General features: G+C 43.6%; 1 protein-coding gene across 1 annotated transcript in view; it reads left to right on the plus strand.

Moving 5' to 3' along the window:
• The window catches only part of GLB1L3 (galactosidase, beta 1-like 3), a 38,013-nt gene that overhangs the window by 2,504 nt on the left and 12,853 nt on the right, over positions 1–22,656 (plus strand). The window contains exons 3-8 of the mRNA XM_011997213.1: positions 2,125–2,193; positions 2,729–2,824; positions 4,319–4,427; positions 4,853–4,945; positions 9,284–9,365; positions 10,320–10,384. Of these exons, the coding sequence (XP_011852603.1) occupies positions 2,125–2,193; positions 2,729–2,824; positions 4,319–4,427; positions 4,853–4,945; positions 9,284–9,365; positions 10,320–10,384 (514 nt within the window). The remainder of the gene's footprint in view (positions 1–2,124; positions 2,194–2,728; positions 2,825–4,318; positions 4,428–4,852; positions 4,946–9,283; positions 9,366–10,319; positions 10,385–22,656) is intronic.

Here is a 22,656-nt window from a genome sequence, read left to right on the forward strand (position 1 = left end):
TTTTTTAGTAGAGACGGGGTTTCACCGTGTTAGCCAGGATGGTCTCGATCTCCTGACCTCATGATCCGCCGGTCTCGGCCTCCCAAAGTGCTGGGATTACAGGCTTGAGCCACCGCGCCCGGCCTCTTTTCTTTCTTCTAATGGAGTCTCACTCTCTCATCCCCGCTGCAGTGCAGTGGTGCAATCTCTGCTCACTGCAACCTCCACCTCCCAGGTTCAAGTGATTCTCCTGCCTCAGCCTCTTGAGTTGCTGGGATTACGGTGCGCACCACCATGCCTGGCTAATTTTTGTATTTTTAGTAGAGATGGGGTTTCACCATATTGGTCAGGCTGGTCTCAAACTCCTGACCTCAGGTGATCCTCCTGCCTCGGCCTCCCAAAGTGCTGGGATTACAGGTGTTGAGCCACCGCGCCTGGCCTTCTTTCTTCTTTTGAACCCACTGGGACTTAAGAAATTTTTCCTTTCTTTCCTGTACTCACTTGGAAGTTACATACATCGCATTGTGTATTTTGGCTGTTTTTTGTTTTTTTCTTAATCTTATCTATTTCTATTTAGTCTTTTCAAATAGCTAGCTTGTAGCTTTGTTAATACTCTGTATATTTCGGATTTCTATGTCACAGTTTCTGAGTTAAATGTAATTTCCTTTTCTACTTTATTAAATTTAGTACCTTCTCTTCTCTGTCCTCCTCAGTTTCCTCCTCCTCTTTCTTTTTCCCTGAGTTAATATTTAGCTTCTTTTACTTCCAGTCTTTTGTGTTTTCTAATATATTCATTCAAAGATACGAATGTTTCTTTGAGTGTTGCTTTGGTTACATAGCCTACATATTTTGCTATACGGTGCTTTGAATGTCATTTATTTTCCAATATTTCCTAAGTTTTGATGTTGTTTCCATTAGCTATTTGGGAATATGCTTTCTGTTTTATTTATTTTAATTTTTACTATTTTTAACTGTGATTTTTAAATTTATTTGCATTTGTCTTGGGATCATGGACTATGTGATACAGATTTTTGGAATTTGCTGAGATTTACTTTGTGACATAGTACATGCAACTGTTTCATGCAAATGTTTACAACTGTTTCATGCATTTTAAAGTTTGGTCTTTTAAATTTTACATTCTTTTTTCATACTTAGTTCTACAGATGCACTTTTTAAGGGAATGTAAATGCTCCATCTGTTGGCTACTGGGTTCTCCTTATTTATTAAATGCAGTCTGTTAATTATGCAGTTCAAATCTATATCCTTACAAGTTTTTTTTTTTTTTTTTTTTTTTTTCCTGCTTATTTTCTTTGTTTCTCAGAGGGGTACTTTAAATCTTTTCGCTGTGATGGTAACTGATGTATCCATGTCCTCTCTAATTCAGTCAGCTTCTCCTTTACTTACAACAAGCTACGTTGTAACTGACGACATACAACAAGCTCTGCTGTTGAGCTCATAGAAGGCCGTGAGTAGTATGTCTTCTTGGTGGTTCATACAGTCACTTCTACAATGTATCGTCAAAAATCTCTGCGCTGCACAAAACTGTGTAATAAAAACCACAGGGCTTAGAGGAAACGGGATGTTAAGGGGCATAACACTCAGACATGTTGCCAGTGGCACAAAAAAAGACAGTTGCCTAGCGAACTATGCCTAGTACACCTAATAAAATTTTTACTCATAGCCAATCCTATGGGGGCCCTTCTTGCTAAGGTCTAAAGGTAGTACCCTTACTAGATTTACTGTGTCTCCACTATCTTCACAGAAACTCCTCATTCGTTCTGATTTTGACTAACTCATAGCAATACTGTGTAAGGCAGATGTAGACATTTTTGTTTTTGTTCTCTTCTTTAGTTTATACTTTTAATGGGTGTTACAATAGGGCAGTGAGTGGAAGAATTTATATATAAATCCCAAGAAATCTAGCATCACAGGATAATTGGCACCTTGAACCACAATTGGATAATAGAGCAAGAAACTATTAAAGCTAGTCATAGTTAGCGTAACAGAGGTTTAATTTCCATTGGAAACTTCAACTTATTTCAAAATAGAGCTATGCATGGTTTTGGCCTGGATTTGGGGCAGACCTAACAATTTGGAGGAAGAAATAAGAAGATACTCATCATACTTCCCTTTCACCTCTTCTAGCTATGTTCCGTGGAACCTGCATGAGCCAGAAAGAGGCAAATTTGACTTCTCTGGGAACCTGGACCTGGAGTACGTGGTGTTGCTGCTTCTGTGACCTGGCCAGGGGCAGGGGCAGGGAGGTGGCTGGGAGGGACCTGGGTCTGGAGTCCTGTTCTAGGGCTGCGAGAGGACCTGCACCCGGGACCTAGATACTCCCCAGTCGTGACCTGCTGGGCCCGCAGCCTTTGGGCCCCACTTCTCCACTGCAGCCCAGAGGGGCAGAAGACCCGGGAGCCGCCCGACTCTGCATGGGGTCCGGCTGCCTGGGCTGGGGCAGGGCGGCTCCTCTAGGCTAACAAGGCTGTTGGGTCAGGTTCACTGTTAAGACCCCTGTGTCCTGGCTGTCACCCTTCCTCCTCAGGCCCCTGATGAGGCTGTGCAGAGGCTCTGAGGCTGGGAGCAGCTCAGGCCACCGACTTAGTGTGGGAGTCTCCGCTCTTTGCGGGTGGGGCCGAGCTGTCCCTTCACCCCACCGGGCAGCTCCTCCACCCTGTGACGTGTGTGGCCCCCACCCGGCCTCATCCTGGGCCGTCATGGGAGGGGCTGACGATGTGGACCTCCCTAGGGCCTTCGTCCTGATGGCTGCGGAGATCGGGCTGTGGGTGATTCTGCGTCCAGGCCCCTACATCTGCAGTGAGATGGACCTCGGGGGCTTGCCCAGGTAAGCGGGGCTGCAATCCCAGAGTTGTGGTTCTAACGAAGTATTTGGTTTCATGAATTTCAGTCTAGTAACAAGGAAAGTAACTTTATTCACGGAGCTGATGAGGGGTGTGCTGCCCCAAGCCACGCACCGCGCCTGCGTTGTCTGTGAAGCCTGCGGTACTGGGGTCAAGAGGGTGTGCGCGGGGAGAGGTGGTCACAAGAGGCTTCCACTCTTCTTTCCCCACACAGGAGGGGCTGTGGCCCCCTCTGTCCTTCTCAAAATGCCCTGGGAAGAAAGGGACCGGAAGCTTTAAGGCCTGCAAGGGAAGGTTCTGACGACTCTGGGCTTGTTTTGAAAACTTCTGATCTTTCGCTTATTTTGTGAGGGGAGGGCTGCCTTTCCATGCAGTGAGACCACCCTCAGCTCCCCTCCCTTCCCTCTTGCTTTTCTTTGCCTTGTTCTCGCCTCTGTGATTCTGGCCCCCAGCCCAGACTGCTGAGGGTCAGGGTGAGACTCCAAGACTGCTGTCTGCTACCCCTGTGGTGGGCAGGGCTTCCTGGGGAATCTGGGGCTCTGCCTCCGGTGAGCACCTCTGCACCTCAGGGTCAGATGAGGCCTTTGTTTTCTCTAGGGGCAGAGAAAGCCTGAGCTGAGGGGAGTGGAGTTTTCGGGAATCAGTGACTCCCGGCATAGCTTGACTGGAGGCCTGCCTGGCACTTCCCCAGTGACCTGGAGAAGGCAGAGTGTCATTGGCACGTAGGCTCCTGCCCTGAGCCTGAAGCCTTAGCTCTTAGTGGAAATGTGACAGTGTGCCTAAGGAAACTTTTCTGTCCCCAAGAATTTTTTTTTTTGAGATGGAGTCTTGCTCTTGTCACCCAGGCTGGAGTTCAGTGGTGCGATCTCGGCTCACTGCAACCTCCATCTCCCGGGTTCAAGCGATTCTCCTGCCTCAGCCTCCTGAGTAGCTGGGATTACAGGCGCCTGCCACTACACCTGGCTAATTTTTGAACTTTTAGTAGAGACAGGGGTTTCGCCATGTTGGCCAGACTGGTCTCGAACTCCCGACCTCAGGTGATCCGCCCACCTCGGCCTCCCAAAGTGCTGGGATTATAGACATGAGCCACCACGCCCGACCGAAAAATGTTTTCAATAAACTGAAAAAGAATGGAGAGTGTTCAACAAAAGGCAGAAGAAAAAGCTCTTTCAGACATGACTGTAAGAGACTTGACAGGCCAGACCCTCAGTCAGACCAAATGGAGCTGAAGGCACTTCTGAAGTTGCGAAGTGCTTTGGAGGTGGAGGCGGGTGTTTGCTTTCAAATCCCAAAAGTCAATGAGAATGGTCTGAAAGTCTCACGAGGCACAGATCTTTCCAGGACCCCTGAGTGCTCCAGGACCACGGGTGTGAGGCAGCTGGGCAGACGTGCTGGGCGAGCTGGGGCAGCTCTGAGCCCTCTCCTCCTTCCCTCTCCCATCCTGTCTCAGACCCTGAGCCTGCCCCTCTCTCCCCTAGCTGGCTCCTGCAAGACCCCCGGTTACTGTTGAGGACAACCAACAAGGGCTTCACTGAAGCAGTTGAGAAGTATTTTGACCACCTGATTCCCAGAGTGATTCCTCTCCAGGTAAAGCCAAATTATCTTCTGTATCTTTCTTACATGCATTTTCCTGATCGGGCAGTGGAAGGTCGTGGGACCCACATACAAGTGGTGGCATAACCCTAAGGCAGGAGGGAGGTGGGAATATGGATGGGATTGGCGGGAAAGCAGATGCATTTGTAGGTTTGAGGGCTCAAGTTTAAGTAGCTAGTGTGAGAAACAGGGAAAACTGTGGCAGTTACGTGTCTGCGACGCACTGGGGATGGTGGCTCCCACAGCAGCCAAGTGACCCAGCAGACTAACTCCAGTGCTGGAGCAGAGCGCGCAGACCGCGGGGGCTGTGGATCAGAGCCTGGCACACCAGCTGTGCAGCCTTTAGCAGCAAGCCCAGAGACTCCAGGCTTTTGCCCCAAATAGCCTCACTCTTTAACCCTCCTCTGCTTGTCTCTCAGTACCGCCAGGGAGGCCCTGTCATCGCGGTGCAAGTGGAGAATGAATATGGCTCATTCAATAAGGATAAAACCTACATGCCGTATCTCCACAAGGTAAGAGGGCCTTGGTTTGGCCCCATGTTTACATGCCTCCTTCCTCCGTCTGTCTCTTTTCTGGTGTGCTTTTCTGATTCCTGGATGCATGGGTGACCGGCTGGGCACTGTGCATTCTGAGAATACTGGCCTGTGCACACGAGGTGCTGAGGGGTGCTGGCCCACTGCGTGGCTGAAAGTTTGCACATAACTTCTGACTCCCTCAAAATGTAGTCACTAATAGCCTACTGTTGACTGGAAGCCTTACCGATAATACACAGTTGATTAATGCAGGTTTTGTATATCTATTATATACTGTATTCTTACAATAAAGTAAGCTTCAGAAAAGAAAATGTTACTAAGGAAATAATAAGTAACAGAAAATATATTGACTTCTCATTAAGCAGAAGTGGATCGTGGTAAAGGTCTTTATCCTCATCATCTTCATGTTAAGCAGGCTGAGGGGGAGGAAGAGGTGGAGGAGCAGGGGTTGGTTTTGCTGACTCAGGGGTGGTAGAAGAGGTGGAGGAGGAGGAGCTGGTTTTGCTGACTCAGGGGTGGCAGAAGAGGTGGAGGAGGAGGAGCTGGTTTTGCTGACTCAGGGGTGGCAGAAGAGGTGGAGGAGGTGGAGGGGAGGCAGGAGAGTTAACTTGTATTGAAAAAATTCCGAGGATAAGTGGATCTGCACAGTTCAAACCTGTGTTGTTCAAGGTTCAACTGTAGATCGAGTTCATTTTCTCTGTGAATGCACAGCAGTCAGGACAATCACTATGTACTTAATAACTTTATTAGAAGACAGAACGTGGCGTTAAAGGGCTATTCCTTTCTGCTTCCTCTCTCTGTGACCCACGTTCTCATTAAAGCTGGGGTTGGTGAATCTTCCTCCGCTGTAAATAACGCTTCAAGAATTTAGTGATGTGACTCTCAGCTTGAAGCTTTCTGGCCTGTAAGACAAACGTCATCTCTTCTGTCCTCCTTGCTTCTTCATGGAGGGACGTCTCAGGCCAGGGAATAACTGCAGTTCTGCCTGCTGTCCTTCCTGGTGGCTCAGCCGCTGCTGGCCCCTGACTTCCCACATTCAGGAAGCTGATGAGAGTTCAGTCTCAACTGAACCCCTCCTTGGGCTGCCAAGCAGGGTGCAGGGCTGCACAGTGGGCCTGAGCCGTCCTGACTCCACCCTTGCCTCTGCAGCAGGGCCTGCACGGAGACCTGTCTGGAGGCTGGGAGGGGAAGAGGAGGGGTCCCCAGCTGGGCAAAGTGGGGAGGAGGGTGGGGCTGGACTTCATCCACATGCTGGCTCTCGCCCTGCAGCTGTGGCTTCTGGAGTTGGACAAGGTCAGAGAGTAATTTCCCTCCCTAACTTTTCCCAGGGGCTGCATGGCTGCCCTGAATCAGTTGTATTCAGCCAGCATTTTTTGTTCTTGATTTTAAAATTTACTGGCTGGGCTCCGTGGCTCACGCATACAATCCAGTACTTTGGGAAGCTGCTGCGGGCGGATCACCTGAGGTCAGGAGTTTGAGACCAGCCTGGCCAGTGTGGCAAAACCCTGTCTCTACTAAAAATGCAAAAATTAGCTGGGCGTTGTAGTGCCTGCCTGTAATCCCAGCTACTCGGGAAGCTGAGGCGGGAAAATCACTTGAACCTGTGAGATGGAGTTTGCAGTGAGCCGAGATTGTGCCACTGGACTCCTGCCTGCGCGACAGAGTGAGACTTGTCTCAAAAAAAAAAAAAAAAAAAAAAAAAAAAAAAAAAAAATTACCATTCAACTCCAATCCCAGGCCCAGATGTGGCTCAATGAACACAGGAGACGCACAGCCGGGCCCTGGCTATCTGGCCTCGTAACCATGGTTTTTCGGATGAGATCTCCCCATCCCTGCAGCCATGGCAAGCTTCCTTGTTCCCCTTGACAGTGTTGGGCAGCACCTGAGCTTGGTGAAGTCCCTGATGGTTCTCAGGACCCCACAGCTGCAGCCTCTCCCCTTCCAGCACAGAGTGATTCCCTAGTCGTCTTCCTCCTCTTTCAGTGACTTAGATCCTCTTCCAGGGCATTTCCTGGTAAACTCAGCCCACTGTTCCTGGAGGCTTTGGTTATGGGGTGTCAGAACCCACACTCGACCGATTTTGGGGTCATTCCCCACAAAAATCACCAGGCTGAGACAGACAGTGATTTCCCCGAATTTACTAAGTTGCAGAAGGTCAGACTCTGAATTCAAACCCTTGTCTAGCTCACATCTCACCCAACTGAACCATGCTCTGTTTCGTTTCCAATTTCCTCATGTAGTCGTCCCTTGGCATCCATGGAGGATTGATTCCAGGGCCCCCATGGACATGAAATCGGTTGGTGTTCAAGTCCTTGACATAAAATGGTGTGGCATTTCCATGCAACCTATGCACATCCTCCTATATGCTTTTTTTTTTTTTTTTTCTGAGACAGTTTTACTCTGTCACCTAGGCTGGTATGATCTCGGCTCATTGCAACCTCCGCCTCTGGTTTCAAGCAATTCTTGTGACTCAGCCTCCCAAGTAGCTGGAATTACAGGTATGCACCACCACACCTGGCTAATTAGAGACAGGGTTTCACCATATTGGCCAAGCTGGTCTTAAACTCTTGACCTCAAGTGATCTGCCTGCCTCAACCTCCCAAACTGCTGGCATGAGCCACTGTGCCTGGCCTCTCCCATATACTTTAACTTATCTCTAGATTACTTCTAATACCCAATACAATGTAAATGCTACATAAATAGTTGCTATATATTACTCTTTAGGAAATAATGATTGGAAAAATGCCTGTACATGTTCAGTACAGATGCAACTAAGAAATATATTTTTGGCCAGGTGTGGTGGCTCACACCTGTAATTTGAGTACTTTGGGAGTCCAAAGCAGGAGGCTCACTTCAGGCCAGGAGTTTCAGACCAGGCTGGGCAACATAGTGAGACCCTGTTTCTATAAAAGAAAAAAAATTAGCTGGATATGGTGGCGTGTGTCTGTAGTCCTAGCTACTCAGGAGACTGAGGTGGTAAGATGGCTTGAATCCAGGAGTTTGAGGTTATAGTGAGCTATCATCATGCCACTGCACTCCAGCCTGGAGAAACACAGTAAGATCCTGTATTGGGGGAAACCCCACCCCCGATATTCAACGTGGGTTATTTTCTATTTCCCTAAGCATTGGCTGGTCTGAGAAATAAAGGGAAAGAGTACAAGAGAGAAATTTAAAAGCTGGGTGTCTGGGGAAGACGTCACATGTCGGCAGTTTCCGTGATGCTCCCTAAGCCATAAAACCAGCAAGTTTTTATTAGCGATTTTCAAAAGGGGAGGGAATATACGAATAGGGTGTGGATCACAGAGATCACATGCTTCACAAGATAATAAAATATCACAAAGCAAGTGGACGCAGGGCGAGATCACAGGACCACAAGATGGGGTGAAATTAAAATTGCTAATGAAGTTTCAGGCACCCATTGTCATTGATAACATCTTACCAGGAGACAGGGTTTGAGAGCAGACAACCTGTCTGACCAAAATTTATTAGGTGGGAATTTCCTCATCCTAATGAGCCTGGGAGCGCTACAGGAGACCAAGGCTTATTTCATCCCTTTGGCTTCGACCGTAAAAGATGGCCGGCTCCACGTGGGCCGTTCATAGGCCTACCCTCAGGGGTGCATTCTCTTTCTCGGAGATGTTCCTTGCTGAGAAAAATAATTCAGCGATATTTCTCCTATTTGCTTTTGAAAGAAGAGAAATATGGCTCTGTTCCATCCAGTTCACCGGCAGTCAGAGTCCAAGGCCATCTCCCTTGTTCCCTGAACACTGCTGTTATCCTGTCCTTTTTTCAAGGTGCCCAGATTTCATATTGTTCAAACAAACATGCTCTATAAACAATTTGTGCAGTTAACGCAATCATCACAGGGTCCTGAGGCGACATACATCTTCTTCAGCTTACAAAGATGATAGGATTATGAGATTAAAGTAGAGACAGGCATAGGAAATCACAAGGGTGTTGACTGGTGAAGTGATAAGTGTCCATGAAATCTTCACAATTTATGTTCAGAGATTGCAGTAAAGACAGGCGTAAGAAATTATAAAAGTATTAATTTGGGGAACTAATAAAAGTTCATGAAATCTTCACACTTTATGTTCTTCTGCCGTGGCTTCAGCCGGTCCCTCCGTTCAGGGTCCCTGACTTCCCACAACAACCCTGTCTCTAAAAAAAAATTTTAAATTAAAAAAATAAAAACATTTCTGACTGTGATTGCAGAATTCATGGATGCAGAACCCATGAGTATGGGGAGCTGTATGTCTTTCTTTTTTCGCAATGGAATGAGGGAATTGGGTTCATTTTGGTTAATTTTCTCAACAGGCTCTGCTGAGAAGAGGGATTGTGGAGCTTCTCTTGACCTCCGATGGTGAGAAAAATGTGCTGAGCGGCCACACCAAAGGAGGTACACATTTAGAGTTAGTTCACAGGAGAACAAGGCTTTCAGCTAGCCCATGTAAATCTTGAACACACCTCAGAGAAAAACAAGTGCATCTTGATGCCTCCTTTTCCTGTGTCCACTGGGATGGATCTTGGAGTCTGATAATAAATGAGGACTCAAGGTCAAGGTTCAGGGCCGCTCACCAGCCCCCTCTCTTGGCCTTGCTCCTGCTGTCTTTAATCACAGCAGCACTGAAGCTCCTCTGTCCTCAGGACGCCTTTCCATCTCCCATAGTTCTTCTGTGGTAAGGAATCTGCATTAGTACTGGGCCTGGCTTGGGATCAGGGCCGTCTCCACTAACGTGGGAAACCACAGGGAGAACCAGAAGATGGGTGTTGTGTCAGGAACCCCGCCTAGACCCTGTCCCGTTCCTGGGATCCTACCGCCCAAGGCTCCGTGTGGACACTTAGGAGATCCTAGAGAATTAAGTGGCAGGAAGATTCAGGACGGACTCATCAGATGGCAATAGTGAGGGACACGCCCGGGTGTGAGCAGGCCGGTGGGGCGGGCTGCTGCCCTTCTGCCTCCTTAGCAGCGGCTTTTCCACCGGAGCGTGGTACACTGGAACACGTGCTGAGCTTGGGGCCAGGACGCTGCGTTCCGTTTCCGGTCTAATCATGTCAGGGAGCCTTGGCCTGGCTCACTTTCCTGCACAGAGCGTAGCTAATGTTAACAATCAGTGTCCGTGCAAGTGTCAGGGATGTGGCGATGGCCATGGCAGCCCTTTGGACGTGGCAGAGTGCGATCCGGGCAGCGTCTCGCCATCCTCACTGCTGCGCCTGCGCTCCTCCCGCGTGCGTCTGGGCGGGGGCGGGGGGCGGGTTCCTTCCTTCCTCGTGCGTCGGGGCGGGGGCGGGTTCCTTCCCTTTCCTGAAGGTGCTCGGCGCCGCCTCAGTCGGGCCTCTCTTGTTTGTGCAGTGTTGGCCGCTATCAACTTGCAAAAAGTTCAGCGGAATACTTTCAACCAGCTTCATAAAGTCCAGGTAAGACGTTTGAGACAGGCGGGTTTTACAGCTGCTCCTGCCGTGACCGCCCTCGCCTGGGTAACTGGTGTTCCGTGAAAACAGCTTTGACAAGAAGAGCGCAGGTTTCCACCTGGGTCCTCGGCAGGTTCCAGGCCATGTGGGGAGCCTTTGGGGTGCGGAGGGAGGAGGGGAGCCGCGTGTTCACCTCCGCTTGTGGAGCACTCACGGAGATGAGTGGGCAGGGCGAGGGGTGACGGAATCAGCGGGAGACGACGTTCCTGCCTTTGGCCTGTGAAGCCGGAGCCGAGAGGGCCGTGCGCGTGGCTGATGGAGGCCTCCCAGGGAGTTCTCGTGGGGTTAGCCTGTCCCGCCACAGCATACACATCGCGGGAAGGGACGAGGGTTGTACCTGCGCTGATTTAACAGACGCGGATTGAGCGGCTCCCACCTTCCTCTCAGTGGGTGACCTCCCGTGACAGTTACAAAGGAGGACAAGCCACAGCCCAGCCTCGGGGAGTCCATCTGTCGTTTCTCTAGACTGGTTAGAGTGCGCGCTTCAAGACCAGGCCTGGTCACAGTCTCCTCTGCTTACCACCCTTTCCTGGTTGTCCTTTGTGCCCAGGATGCCATCCAGCCCCCACGCCTTGGCCCACTGGGCCGCTGTGAGCCTCTGCCTCCGCTCCCAGCCCCACTACACCGCCCCTGAGGGCCTTCCTTCCATTCCCGCACACTGTGGCCCCCGGCCTAGCCAAAGACTGCAGCTCCAGAGCTCTGTCCCCAGCCTCCACCTGTATTGTAAATAAGAGTCATGAACCTTATTTCGTTTTTTCATCAATTTCTTTTTTTTTTTTTTGAGACAGAGTCTCACTCTTGTTGCCCAGGTTGGAGTGCAATGGCGTGATCTCGGTTCACTGCAACCTCCGCCTCCTTGGTTCAAGCGATTCTCCCGCCTCAGCCTCCCGGGTAGCTGGGATTACAGGCACCTGCCACCACACCTGGCTAATTTTTGTACTTTTTAGTAGAGATGGGGTTTCACCATGTTGGCCAGGTTGGTCTCAAACTCCTGACCTCAGGTGACCCACCCGCCTTGGCCTCCCAGAGTGCTGAGATTACAGGCTGAGCCACTGCGCCTGGATTTTCATCAATTTCTGTAGTTTCCAACTTGGTGAAAGGCAGGGGCCCTGCCAGAGCTCTGTGGATCTGTGGCTATCTCTAGTTTTTCAATACCTTTGCTAAGTCTTTTTCTTCCTTTTTGTTTTTTTCTTGTCACTTTCTTTTAACAACTTAATTGAAATCTCATTTGTACACCATTAAATTCACCCATTGTAAGCATGTAATTCAACATACAGATTTCCACAACCATCACCACAATCCATAATGTTCATTGCATTTAATGCTCGCTGCAGTTAATCCCGTCTCCAGCCCTGGGCAGCCACCAATCTGCTTTCTAGTTCTATAAATTTACCTTTTCTAGAATTTCACATAAGTGGGCTCATGCAGTATTTAGTCTTTTGCGTCTGGCTTCTTTCATACAGGGTGGTGTTCTTTTGAGGTTTCTTTGCGGTCCATTTATGCATGTTGTAGCACGATTCAGTGCTTCATTTCCTTCGAGAGCTGACTGGATTGTGCTTGGCTGTCATATGTGTACAGTCATAGTCAAAACCAAAGGCCGTCCTGCTTTAGTGTGTTAATACGGTGACTGCGGTTTTTGCATGTTGAACCAGTCTTTCATTCCTGGAATGAATCTCATCTGATTGTGAGCTGTTATCATTTTCTATTTTGCCAGATTCAGTTTATTCATATTTTTGTTGAGAATTTTCGCTTCCATGTTTATGAAGGACATTGGTCTTTGGTTTTCTTTTCTTAAAAGGTATTTGTTTGGTTTTAGAATTAGGATAATGCTGGCCTCATAAAATGAATTTGGACGTATGCTCTCCTTTTCTGTTTTCTGGAACAGATAGTGTAGAATTATTAGTGTTTCCTAATGTTTGGTAACTTTCATTACTGAAACTACCTGGACCTGAAGTTTTCCTTTTTAGAAGAATTTTAACTTGCAGTTCAATTTCTCTAATAGATACAGGAAAATTTAAGTTATTTCTTCTTGAGTGAGTTGTAGTAGTTTATGTCTTTCAAGGATTTGTTCTACTCATTTCATTCTATTCCATCTAAATTTTTGAATTCATGGGCATAGAGTTGTTTGTGATAATCCCTTGTTATCCTCTTCATGTGTTTGTTGTCATTAGTGATGACTCCTCTTTCAGTCCTAATATGGCTAATTTTGTGTATTTATTTTGGTTAGTTTGGCTAGAAGTTTATAATTTTTATTGATCTTTGCAGAGAATCAGTTTTTGGCTTGATTCTGATTCCCTGTTATTTTTGTGTCTTTAACTTCCTTGGTTTCTGCTCTGAACTTTGAGCATTTTGTCCCTTCTGCTGCCTTCGGATTGCATTTGTTCTTTCACTTGGTCTTTCTGGTGGAAATTTAGCTTACTGAGTTGGGAGTTTTCTTCTCTTCTAACATAAGCATTTATGCTATACATTTCTCCGTATGTACTAGTTTTGTTGCATCTCATCAATTTTGATGGGCTGTGTTTTCATTGAGTTCAAAACATCAAAACGTTTTTAAAAATTTCCCTTGAGACTCTTTATTCCATGCATCAGTCGGGAGTGTGCTGTTTCATTTTTGAATCTTAGGGGATTTTCCAGCTAGTATTCCATAATTGATTTCTAGTTTAATACTGTTAAGGCCCAAGAACATAGTTGTATAACTTCTGTTCTTTTACATTTGTTAAGGTTTGTTTCATGGATCATAATATGGTCATTCTTGGTGAATGTTCCATGTACATTTGAGAGTAATGTGTAGTTTACATCTATTTATAAATTCCCATGAGGTCAAGCTAATTGATGATATTGGCCAAGTAATCACTATCCTTACTGATTTTCTGCCTACTCATTCCATCAATTATTATGAGAGGAATGTTGACATCTCCAAATATAATCATAGATTGTTTATTTTTCCTTTAGGCCTATTAGTTTTTGTCTCTGTTTTGAGGTGCATTCACATTTAGGATTATGATATTTTGTTGGAAGATTGGCTGCTGTATCATTATATAATGTCTCTCTCCCTTGTTCTGAACTCTATTTTGATGTAAATATAGCAACTAGCTTTCTTTTAATTAGTATTTGCATGGCATGTCTTTATCCTTTTGCTTTTTATATACCTTAAAATCTATATTTAAAATGGATTTCTTGTAGACATCGTATATTTACATATTGCTTTAAAAAATTCAATTTGACAGTTGTTGTATTTTAAGATAATGTGGCTACATCACTCACACTTAAAGTAGTTATTGAGATGGTTTGATTGAAATTTACCTCTTTGCAAATTCTTTTCTTCTTTGTACTTTGTTTCTTGTTCTTTTTTTCTCCCTTTTCTGGAGCTAATTGATAATTTTTTGATTCCATTTTATCTCTTCTGTGGACTTACTACTTATGTCAGTTTAAAAAATTGTAGCTGTCGACTTAGAATTTAAAATGTAGGTCGGGCACAGTGGCTCACGCCTGTAATCCCAGCACTTTGGGAGGCTGAGGTAGGCAGATCATTTGAAGTCAAGAGTTTGAGACCAGCCTGACCAACATGGTGACACCCTGTCTCTACTAAAATACAAAAATTAGCTGGGCATGGTGGTGGGTGCCTGTAATCCCAGCTACTCGGGAGACTGAGGCAGGAGAATTGCTTAAACCTGGGAGGCAGAGGTTGCAGTGAGCTGAGTTCGTGCCATTGCACTCCAGCCTGGGCAATAGAGGGAGACTCCATCTCAAAAAAAAAAGAAAGAAAGAAATATATATATACATTTAAAAATTAACCTGAAACTACTAATCACACTAAGTGTAGATAGTATTAGGATTGTACAATAGTATCTTCATAATTCCCCACTTTAAAGATGTCTCTTCATTATTGTTTCTACTTCCATGGTTTCTGATGAGAAGTCAGTATTAATCCTTATCTTTTTTTTTTTGGTCTTTTTTCTTCTGGCTACCTTTAGAATTTTCTGTTTGTCTTTAGTTTTCAGAAGTTTCAGTGTAATATGCCTATATGTGGTTTGTTTCTTAAAATTTATCATGCTTGGTGTTCCAGGAGATTCTTGGATCGGTGGTTTGGTGAAATTTACCAAACATTAAGTAAGAAATAATAAAAATTCTACACAATATGTTCCAGAAAATAGAAAAGGGAGAGAATACTTCTTTTTTTTTTTTTTTTTTTTTTGAGACGGAGTCTCACTCTGTCGCCCAGGCTGGAGTGCAGTGGCCGGATCTCAGCTCACAGCAAGCTCCACCTCCCGGGTTTATGCCATTCTCCTGCCTCAGCCTCCCCAGTAGCTGGGACTACAGGCGCCCACCACCTCGCCCGGCTAGTTTTTTGTATTTTTTAGTAGAGACGGGGTTTCACCGTGTTAGCCAGGATGGTCTCGATCTCCTGACCTCGTGATCCGCCTGTCTCGGCCTCCCAAAGTGCTGGGATTACAGGCTTGAGCCACCGTGCCCGGCTGAGAATACTTCTAAACTCATTTTATGAGGTCAGCATTTTCCTAATTCCAAAATCAAATGAAAGCAACTAAAGAAAAGAAAACCAAAGACCAATTTCCCTTTTGAACATGGAAGCAAAAATTCTCAACAAAGGATGAGCAAATTGAATCCAGCAATATGTAAGATGATAATACGTTACTGATATAGTTTGGCTGTGTCCCCACCCAAATCTCAACTTGAATTGTATCTCCTAGAATTCCCATGTGTTGTGGGAGAGACCCAGTGGGAGGTAATTGAATCATGAGGGCCGGTCTTTCCTGTGCTAGTCTCATGATAGTGAATAAGTCTCACGAGATCTGATGGGTGTATCAGGGGTTTCCACTTTTGCTTCTTTTTTATTTTCTCTTGCTGCTGCCATGTGATAAGTGCCTTTCACCTCCTACCGTGATTCTGAGGTCTCCCCAGCCATGTGGAACTCTGTCCAGTTAAACCTCTTTTTCTTCCCAGTCTCAGGTATGTCTTTATCAGCAGTGTGAAAATGGACTAATACAGTTACATTCTAGTGAGAGTCATCCTAGGAATGCAAGATTAGGTAATTAATTTTGTAGAATTCTGAGCCATCACTTATTTAGATATTTTCTCTGCTCTCTCACCTTCTGCGGTTCAAATTGCACGTACATTAGATCACTTAGTATGGTCTCACAACTCTCGGATGCTCTTTTCCTTCCCACTGTGTTGTTTTCTCTTTATTTTTCAGTTTGGTTAATTTCTACTGACTTATCTTTAAATTCATTGATTCCTTCCTCATGCCTGTTGAGTTTTGCGATGAACTTACTGAAGAAATTCTTCGTTTCTCTTGCTATGTTGTTGATTTCTAATATTTCCATTTGCTTCTTTCTTATAGTTTTCATCTTTCAGCCAGAATTACCTATCTGATCTTGCACGCTGTCTACCTTTTCCATGATAGGCTTAAATATATTAATCATAGTTATTTTGAATTCCTTGTGTGATAGTTAAAACATCTGTGTCTTATCTAAGTCTGTTTCTGATGATTGCTTTCTCTCTTCCAAGTGTGTTCTGTTCTTGCCTTTTTGTATGTCTCATAATTTTTTATTGAAATCTGCACATCATGCATAGGACATGGATACTGTCTTGGAGATCAGCACGCCTTTCATTCTGCTAGGCCATGTGGGATTTTGTGTTCCTCTAGTCTGGAGTTGGGCTAGTTGTGAGGTTTGTTGTTGCTGTGTTATCCTTTGTGCATCACGGGCTTCAAATGTTTCTGGTGGTATCTTGTGTTGACAGCAAGTGCTGGTTAGGCAGAGGTTGTTTTCTCTGTCTGCATTCCCCTCTGAGTCTCACCTTTGCATTGTGTCCCACAGAGAATCTGTTGCTTGTGACTCTCTCAGCTATAGTATGTGTTACTTTTTCTCCAGCTTGGTTAGCCTGCTGGTGAGGGAGAAAGGCTTTCCCTGATGTTCTGATTATGCCTTATTGTCAGCAGATGCTGTCTCTGGGTCTGAGCGGTGTGGCCTTTGCAGGTGCTCCTGCTCCTGCTCTTCTTCTAGTGGCAGATTTGATCTTAGCCTGTGTTCCTTCTTTCCCAAGGATAGGGCATCCCCCATCCCTTTTCCCAGATGCAGTGGATTTTATCCAGTTAAGCTGCCCTTAAGTGACAACTTCTGTGCTGTTTCTTAGCTGATTAGGGCTTTTGTTCCCTAGGGAAGATGGGCTGGGAGAAGGTCTGGCAGTGGCGGTGGCTCCCTCCCCTCAGCCAACATCAGAAAGAAAGCTGTGTTACTTTGTTAGGGTTGCCATAACAAAGGACCATAGATTGTGTGGCTTCAACAGCAGACATTTATTTTCTCACATTCTGGAGACTAGATGTCTGAGATCAAGGTGCTAGCAGGGTAGGTTTCTTCTGAGGCCTCTCTCCTTGGCTTGTTGGACGGCTATCTTCTCCTCCCTGTGTCCTCACATGGTGTCTTCTCTGTGTGTGTCTGTGTCCTAATCTCTTTTTACAAGGACACCAGACATATTGGATTAGTGCCCATCCTGTTGACCACTTTTTAATCAAGGCATCCACAGGCTGTTCTCCTTTGAGGCCTCTCCTGGCTTGCAGGTGGCCACCTTCTTAACGTGCCCTCGCATGGTCTTTCTGCCGTGAACATGAGACCCTGGTGTGTCAAAACTTCCTCTTCTTATGAGAACCCCAGTGACATGGGATTAAGACCCACACTAACAGCCTCCCTTTCACCTAATTACTTCTTTAAAGGCCTTGTCTCCAAGCACAGTCACATTCTGCAGTACTGAGAGTTAGGCCTTCATGTGAATTTGGCTGGGGAACACAATTCAGCCCGCAACAGAGACTTGCCCAGGATTCTCCCGAATCTCCCCTCAGAACAGCTGGTAGACTTGGGGAGTTAAAGTCAGCATGAGGGTGTCAGCCGCCACCCGTCTCAGCTCCCTTGACTTCGTGCTCTCATGCTGGCCCACACTGTCTTTGGCACTTCTTTAATATGATCTGTTGACACTATATTAGAGGATCTAGCCCCAGGTAAGCAGGTGGCTTGGGTCCAGCTTCTCCTGCAGGCATCAGGTTTTCCGTGGATTTTAGGTATTTGGTTGCCCTGTGACTTAGGTTCTCTGATGGACCCAGGAAGCCGTGAATTTACAGGTTTTCTAGCTTTGTCCTTGCGGTGAGGATGGGATTTATGTTTTTCCCATGGCTATATCTCTGAGCTGTACTCAGAAGTTCATTTCCTTCTGAGTAAATGTGGTTGTTACAGTTTTTCTAGGACTATGTCCATTTCATTCAAACTAAAATATAATGGCATATAATTATGTACACTATCTTCATGTTTTTCATGGCCATATCATTTGTGCTGGTCTTTCCTTTTCATTTCTGATCTTAGTTATTTGTTTTTACTCTGTCTTATCAGTCTCATCAGAAGCGTGTCGGTTCTTTTCAGAGACCGATTTTTCTTTTTAAATTGTCTCTATTGCAAATTAATTTCAATTTCACTGCTTCTGCTCTTAGGTTTATATTTCCTTTATTTATTTTACTCTTTTTGGTTTATTTTGCTGTTCTAATTTCTTGAGGTGGGTAATTAGCCTTCACATTTTATCTATGTTTTATTATGAACATTTAAGGGTATAGATTTCTCATTAGTTCATGAGTTTTATATTTGGTATATTGGATATACTGTAATTCAGACTAGTTCGAACATTCAATACGATTGCTTCTTTGGCCTATGAGTATGTTTAGAAGTTAATTTTTAAATTTTCAGACATAGGGAGTTTTTCTTTTTTTTCCTTTATTTCACTGAAGTCAGAAAACATACTCTGTACCTTTTCAAACTTTTGTAAATTGTTTTCTTTGATTATTAATTCATGACTTTTTAATATGTTTAATGCTTTCTTATCAATTTTAATCATTATGTTGTTGAAGCTTAAAGTGGCTTCTCGCTGGCCTGCTGGAAGCACCTTCTACCTGGCTCCTCTCTCCTCTGACATGACCCCATCAGTCTTTCATAGTTTACTTGGTTTCCAGCCAAATACAATGTCCCCGACTCACCTGATACATTTCCAATCCTCAACCCAGAAGTAGTGATCTCTCCTAAGAACCCTGTTGCTTCTGTAGAATACAAGCTGTGCTTACTATCCAACTGCTGTTACTTCTAAGCATTTGCAGTGTGTAGGGCCAGGATATTGGCATCTTATAAAAGAGAAAATTGTGGTTTCATTGATTTTTTTAAAAATGCAAATATAGAACTTATATTTAACTTTTCTGATTTATATTTTTATTTTTTCTCTGACTCTGGACATCGTAGTTGATAACGTTCACAATTTTATTCACTTAGTTCTACAATATATTCCTAATAGGTTTGAAATAACAACACTGATAATATTACTGAAAATAAGAAAATCTAATGATCTTAAAGATTTCTGTGGTTTTTCTTTTATCTTTAAGGTATATCACACAGAGAAATTCTATGTACTAAGGTAGTGAAAATTCTATGTACTAAGGTTACATGGAATAATTTCTTTGTTTTATGTAATTATTCTACCAACTTGATGTAGAGTTAGATTCATTTGTTTTCAGTTTTTGGGTGTGATTCTTTATTTTTTTATATTTAATTTTGTTTGTATTTATGTCCTATCAATGGTCAATTTTGGTAAATGCCCTATGTGCTTGTAATGAATGTATTTTGTGGCACTGGGTGCAGTATTCTGTTTAAGTTCTATGTCAATTTTATTTATTGTGTTATTCTAATTTTCTATTTCCAATTGATTGTTTTGGCTGGTTGTATTAGTCACTGAAAGAGATGTGTTAATATTTCTATCGTAATTGCAGATTTGCATATTGCTACCAGCAGTCCTTAGTATTTTACCTGAACTTTAGCAAATCTATCAAGTTTGCTTGATGTATTTTGAGGCTATGTAAATTTGGACTTGTTTTGTCTTTATGGACGTGACATTTTATCACTAGGGCGTCATCCTGTTTGTATGCAGTATTGCTTTTTGTCTTAAGATCACTTTTGTCTGTCGTTGATATTGCCGTGCCAGACCTCTCTGATTAATATTTGAATGGTGTATCATTTTCTATATCTTCATTTGGTTTTTAATCTTGCTGTAATTCTACATTTTTCTTTAGATATCTCTCTTATCAGAGATCAGAAATTAGTTGAATATTTTTATTTTAGTCTGACACAAACTTTTATTTGGAGCTCTCAGTCACTCATATTTCATGTAATTCTTGTTAGACTGAAGTCAAACCTGCCATCTGATTATGTGCTTTTAAATGTTTCTTTTCTTTTTCTTTACAATCTTGGCTTCTTTTTATGGATTCCACTATTTTAAAAAATCAATTTCTGTTTTTTCCTATATCATTCTGGAGTTACAGAGTCTGTTTTTTATCTTTTAAAAGTCATCCTTGAAATTTTAATGTAAGTACGGAATCCCCTGCAGTCTCAAGTTCTGCCCTCCGCCTGGATGGTACCAGTGTCTCAGAGCAAGCACTCTGACTCTTGTATTTGATTTCTATCTTTTTAAAATTCTAAAAATGTTATATATTTGTTTTATATGATCAATATTCATTTAGTTTTAGCCCAATATTTATCTTTTTGCTATTTATTATTTTTTATATCCTGGAGATTCTGCCCAGGATATAAAATTTTCTTCTGCTTGAAGTCTATCCTTTAGTGATGTCTGTTTATGGCAGACTGTTTTTGGCTTCAGTCTCTCACTGGCTCTGAATTCTTATGTGGCTGTTTTCGTTCAGCCCACAGTCTGCTGACCTCCCTGCTGTTATGGAGAGGTCGTCTGTCACGCATTTTTTTTTTCTCCTTTATTGCTAAGATTTTTTGTTTTCTTTTTTATTTTCTTCAGGTGATCTGTGTCTCTTTCTGAATATCTTTTTACTTATTATTCCAGTTTGTTGGGCTTCCAGAATGTATGTGTTCCCAGCTGGTAGTTCTTCAAACATTGCTTCCGCGCGGTTGTCTCACTCCTCTCATTCTGGAATTCCAGCTAAATTCATTAAACCTTCTCAAATGTGGTGTATATCTCTTTAGTTTGTACATTTTTTTGTCTACTTATGCTGCTATTTGGATACTTTCTTCTGATTTATTTTCATGTACACGAATTCTCTTTTCAGCTGTATCTATGGTGATATTATATTTGATTTAACTTTGTAAAAATCCTCAGTGAGAGGGTTGGTCCAAATAACATAGATCATGATTGTTGGAAATTGTAAGTCTTTGATTATATCTTTAAATATGTTTAAATTTTTTTTATTTGGTTTATTCTCTTTCTTTTCTTTCTTTTTTTTTTTTTTTTTGACACGGAGTCTCGCTCTGTCGCCCAGGCTGGAGTGCAGTGGTGCAATCTCGGCCCACTGCAAGCTCTGCCTCCCAGGTTCACGCCATTCTTCTCCCTCATCCTCCTGAGTAGCTGGGACTACAGGCGCCCGCCGCCACACCCGGCTAATTTTTTTGTATTTTTAGTAGAGACGGAGTTTCACCATGTTAGCCAGGATGGTCTCGAACTCCTGACCTCGTGAGCCACCCGCCTTGGCCTCCCAAAGTGCTGGGATTACAGGCGTGAGCCACCGCATCTGGCCTTTGGTTTATTCTCTTTAGGGATACAAGTTATGTGTAATGCAAAATTCTTCTGTCTTCCTTTCGCATCTCCTGCATCCATTTCTTTCTCATTCTTTCTACTCTCTGTTCGTTTTAACTGTGCTCACTTTTCACTCCTTTTCTTTTCATGTCTCTCACAATGTTTATTTTTCTTTTAGCTGCTTCCAGTTTGGACTTAATATTTTCTATTTTATCTGTCTTAAAAAAATCTTTGCCAGGTCATATTTTAGCTCCTTATATTTTCTTATCATGTCTTCCTTGAGTACTTTTAGTTCTCTTTTTATGCTCTCCATTTATAGAGGTGATTGTTTCATTGGGGTTTTTAACTTTATAACAATATTTTTGGGTCACAATTTTGACCTATGCTATAGAAAGTTTTTGGTGTTCCTCCTCTAATTTCTTTCCCCGTTAAAAAAGAAAAAAACTCTTTTTCGTTAGAATTTTAAAAGTAGATTCTATTCTTGTTTCTTTTTTATTATTGTCTTTGATGGAGATGAATTCTTATTGGCTGAAGGACTCATGTGACTGTGCTAACAGTATATCTTAGTGGCATCCTGCTGTGGGCAGGGATGAATTCTTATCTTTACCCATCTTCCTTTTTGCTTTCTCCGTCCTCCCAGGGAGCCAGTATAGATTGCAGGAGTGCTCTCAGATACCTCACAAGCAGCAACTTCTTCCTCCTTATAGTTCTTATCTGTGATTCTCCAATAATTTTGTCCTTCTAAGCTTCTGACGCATTGAATTATGTAAAGTGTATTCCCTTCACCAGCTTGCGCACCCTGTTCTGTAAATGATAGTAAATGGCTGGTATTGCACTATAGAGTATGCTTCTTACTTGGGAGAAATTTGTGCTGTGAGTCTTCCCTAAAATCTTCGACAAAGAGCACTTCTCGCTCTGTTTTTTGAACCCCTGACAGACCTTCAATGCTTTGCACTTCTTCCTCCTGATTTATATTTTGAAGTTTCGGGTGTCTCTTAGCTCCATAGAGGATGTTGTTTGTGTTTCCATTTCTCAGTCCTTGTTTTGATTTGGAAGATTTCTGAGAGGAGAATATCAAACCCACAGTACAATTTTAACACCAGAAGTCAGTCTTTCCTCTTGAGTACAAATGGAAAATTAAGGATCTGTATTTACTTAATAATATTTCACAAAGAGAAAATAATTAAACTACAAATAAAGAAGAAAATGGAAATCAGGGAACATGGAGTTAATTCAGGCAACAGAATAGAGTAGTAAAAAGGCTTATTAATATGCAAAGAGATGTGAATAAGATTATACACGAACAAGAGTGGGCTGTTAAGAGGGACAATCAGGGAACCAAAAACAACTGTTTGAAATTAAAAAATCTAATATTTGAAATTAAAAATTAAATATAGAAGTTGGAAGCTAAAGATGATAAAATTTCCTAATATTACTATTAGTATAAGCCAACAAAACATAAAAGAGACAAGATAAATGTCTTACAGGATTATTGTAGGAGACCCAACGTCTTATTAATACTGGTTGCAAAAAGAGTCGACAAAGAGCATGGAGGAAAGGAAATTGCAAGTAACGTAAGAATTTCCTTTACCTGAAGTATCTGTACATCTAGATAAAAAGCATATCTCAAATGGTAAGCA

This window comes from Mandrillus leucophaeus, unplaced genomic scaffold (assembly GCF_000951045.1).
Source record: "Mandrillus leucophaeus isolate KB7577 unplaced genomic scaffold, Mleu.le_1.0 Scaffold533, whole genome shotgun sequence".
NCBI classification, from domain to species: domain Eukaryota; kingdom Metazoa; phylum Chordata; class Mammalia; order Primates; family Cercopithecidae; genus Mandrillus; species Mandrillus leucophaeus.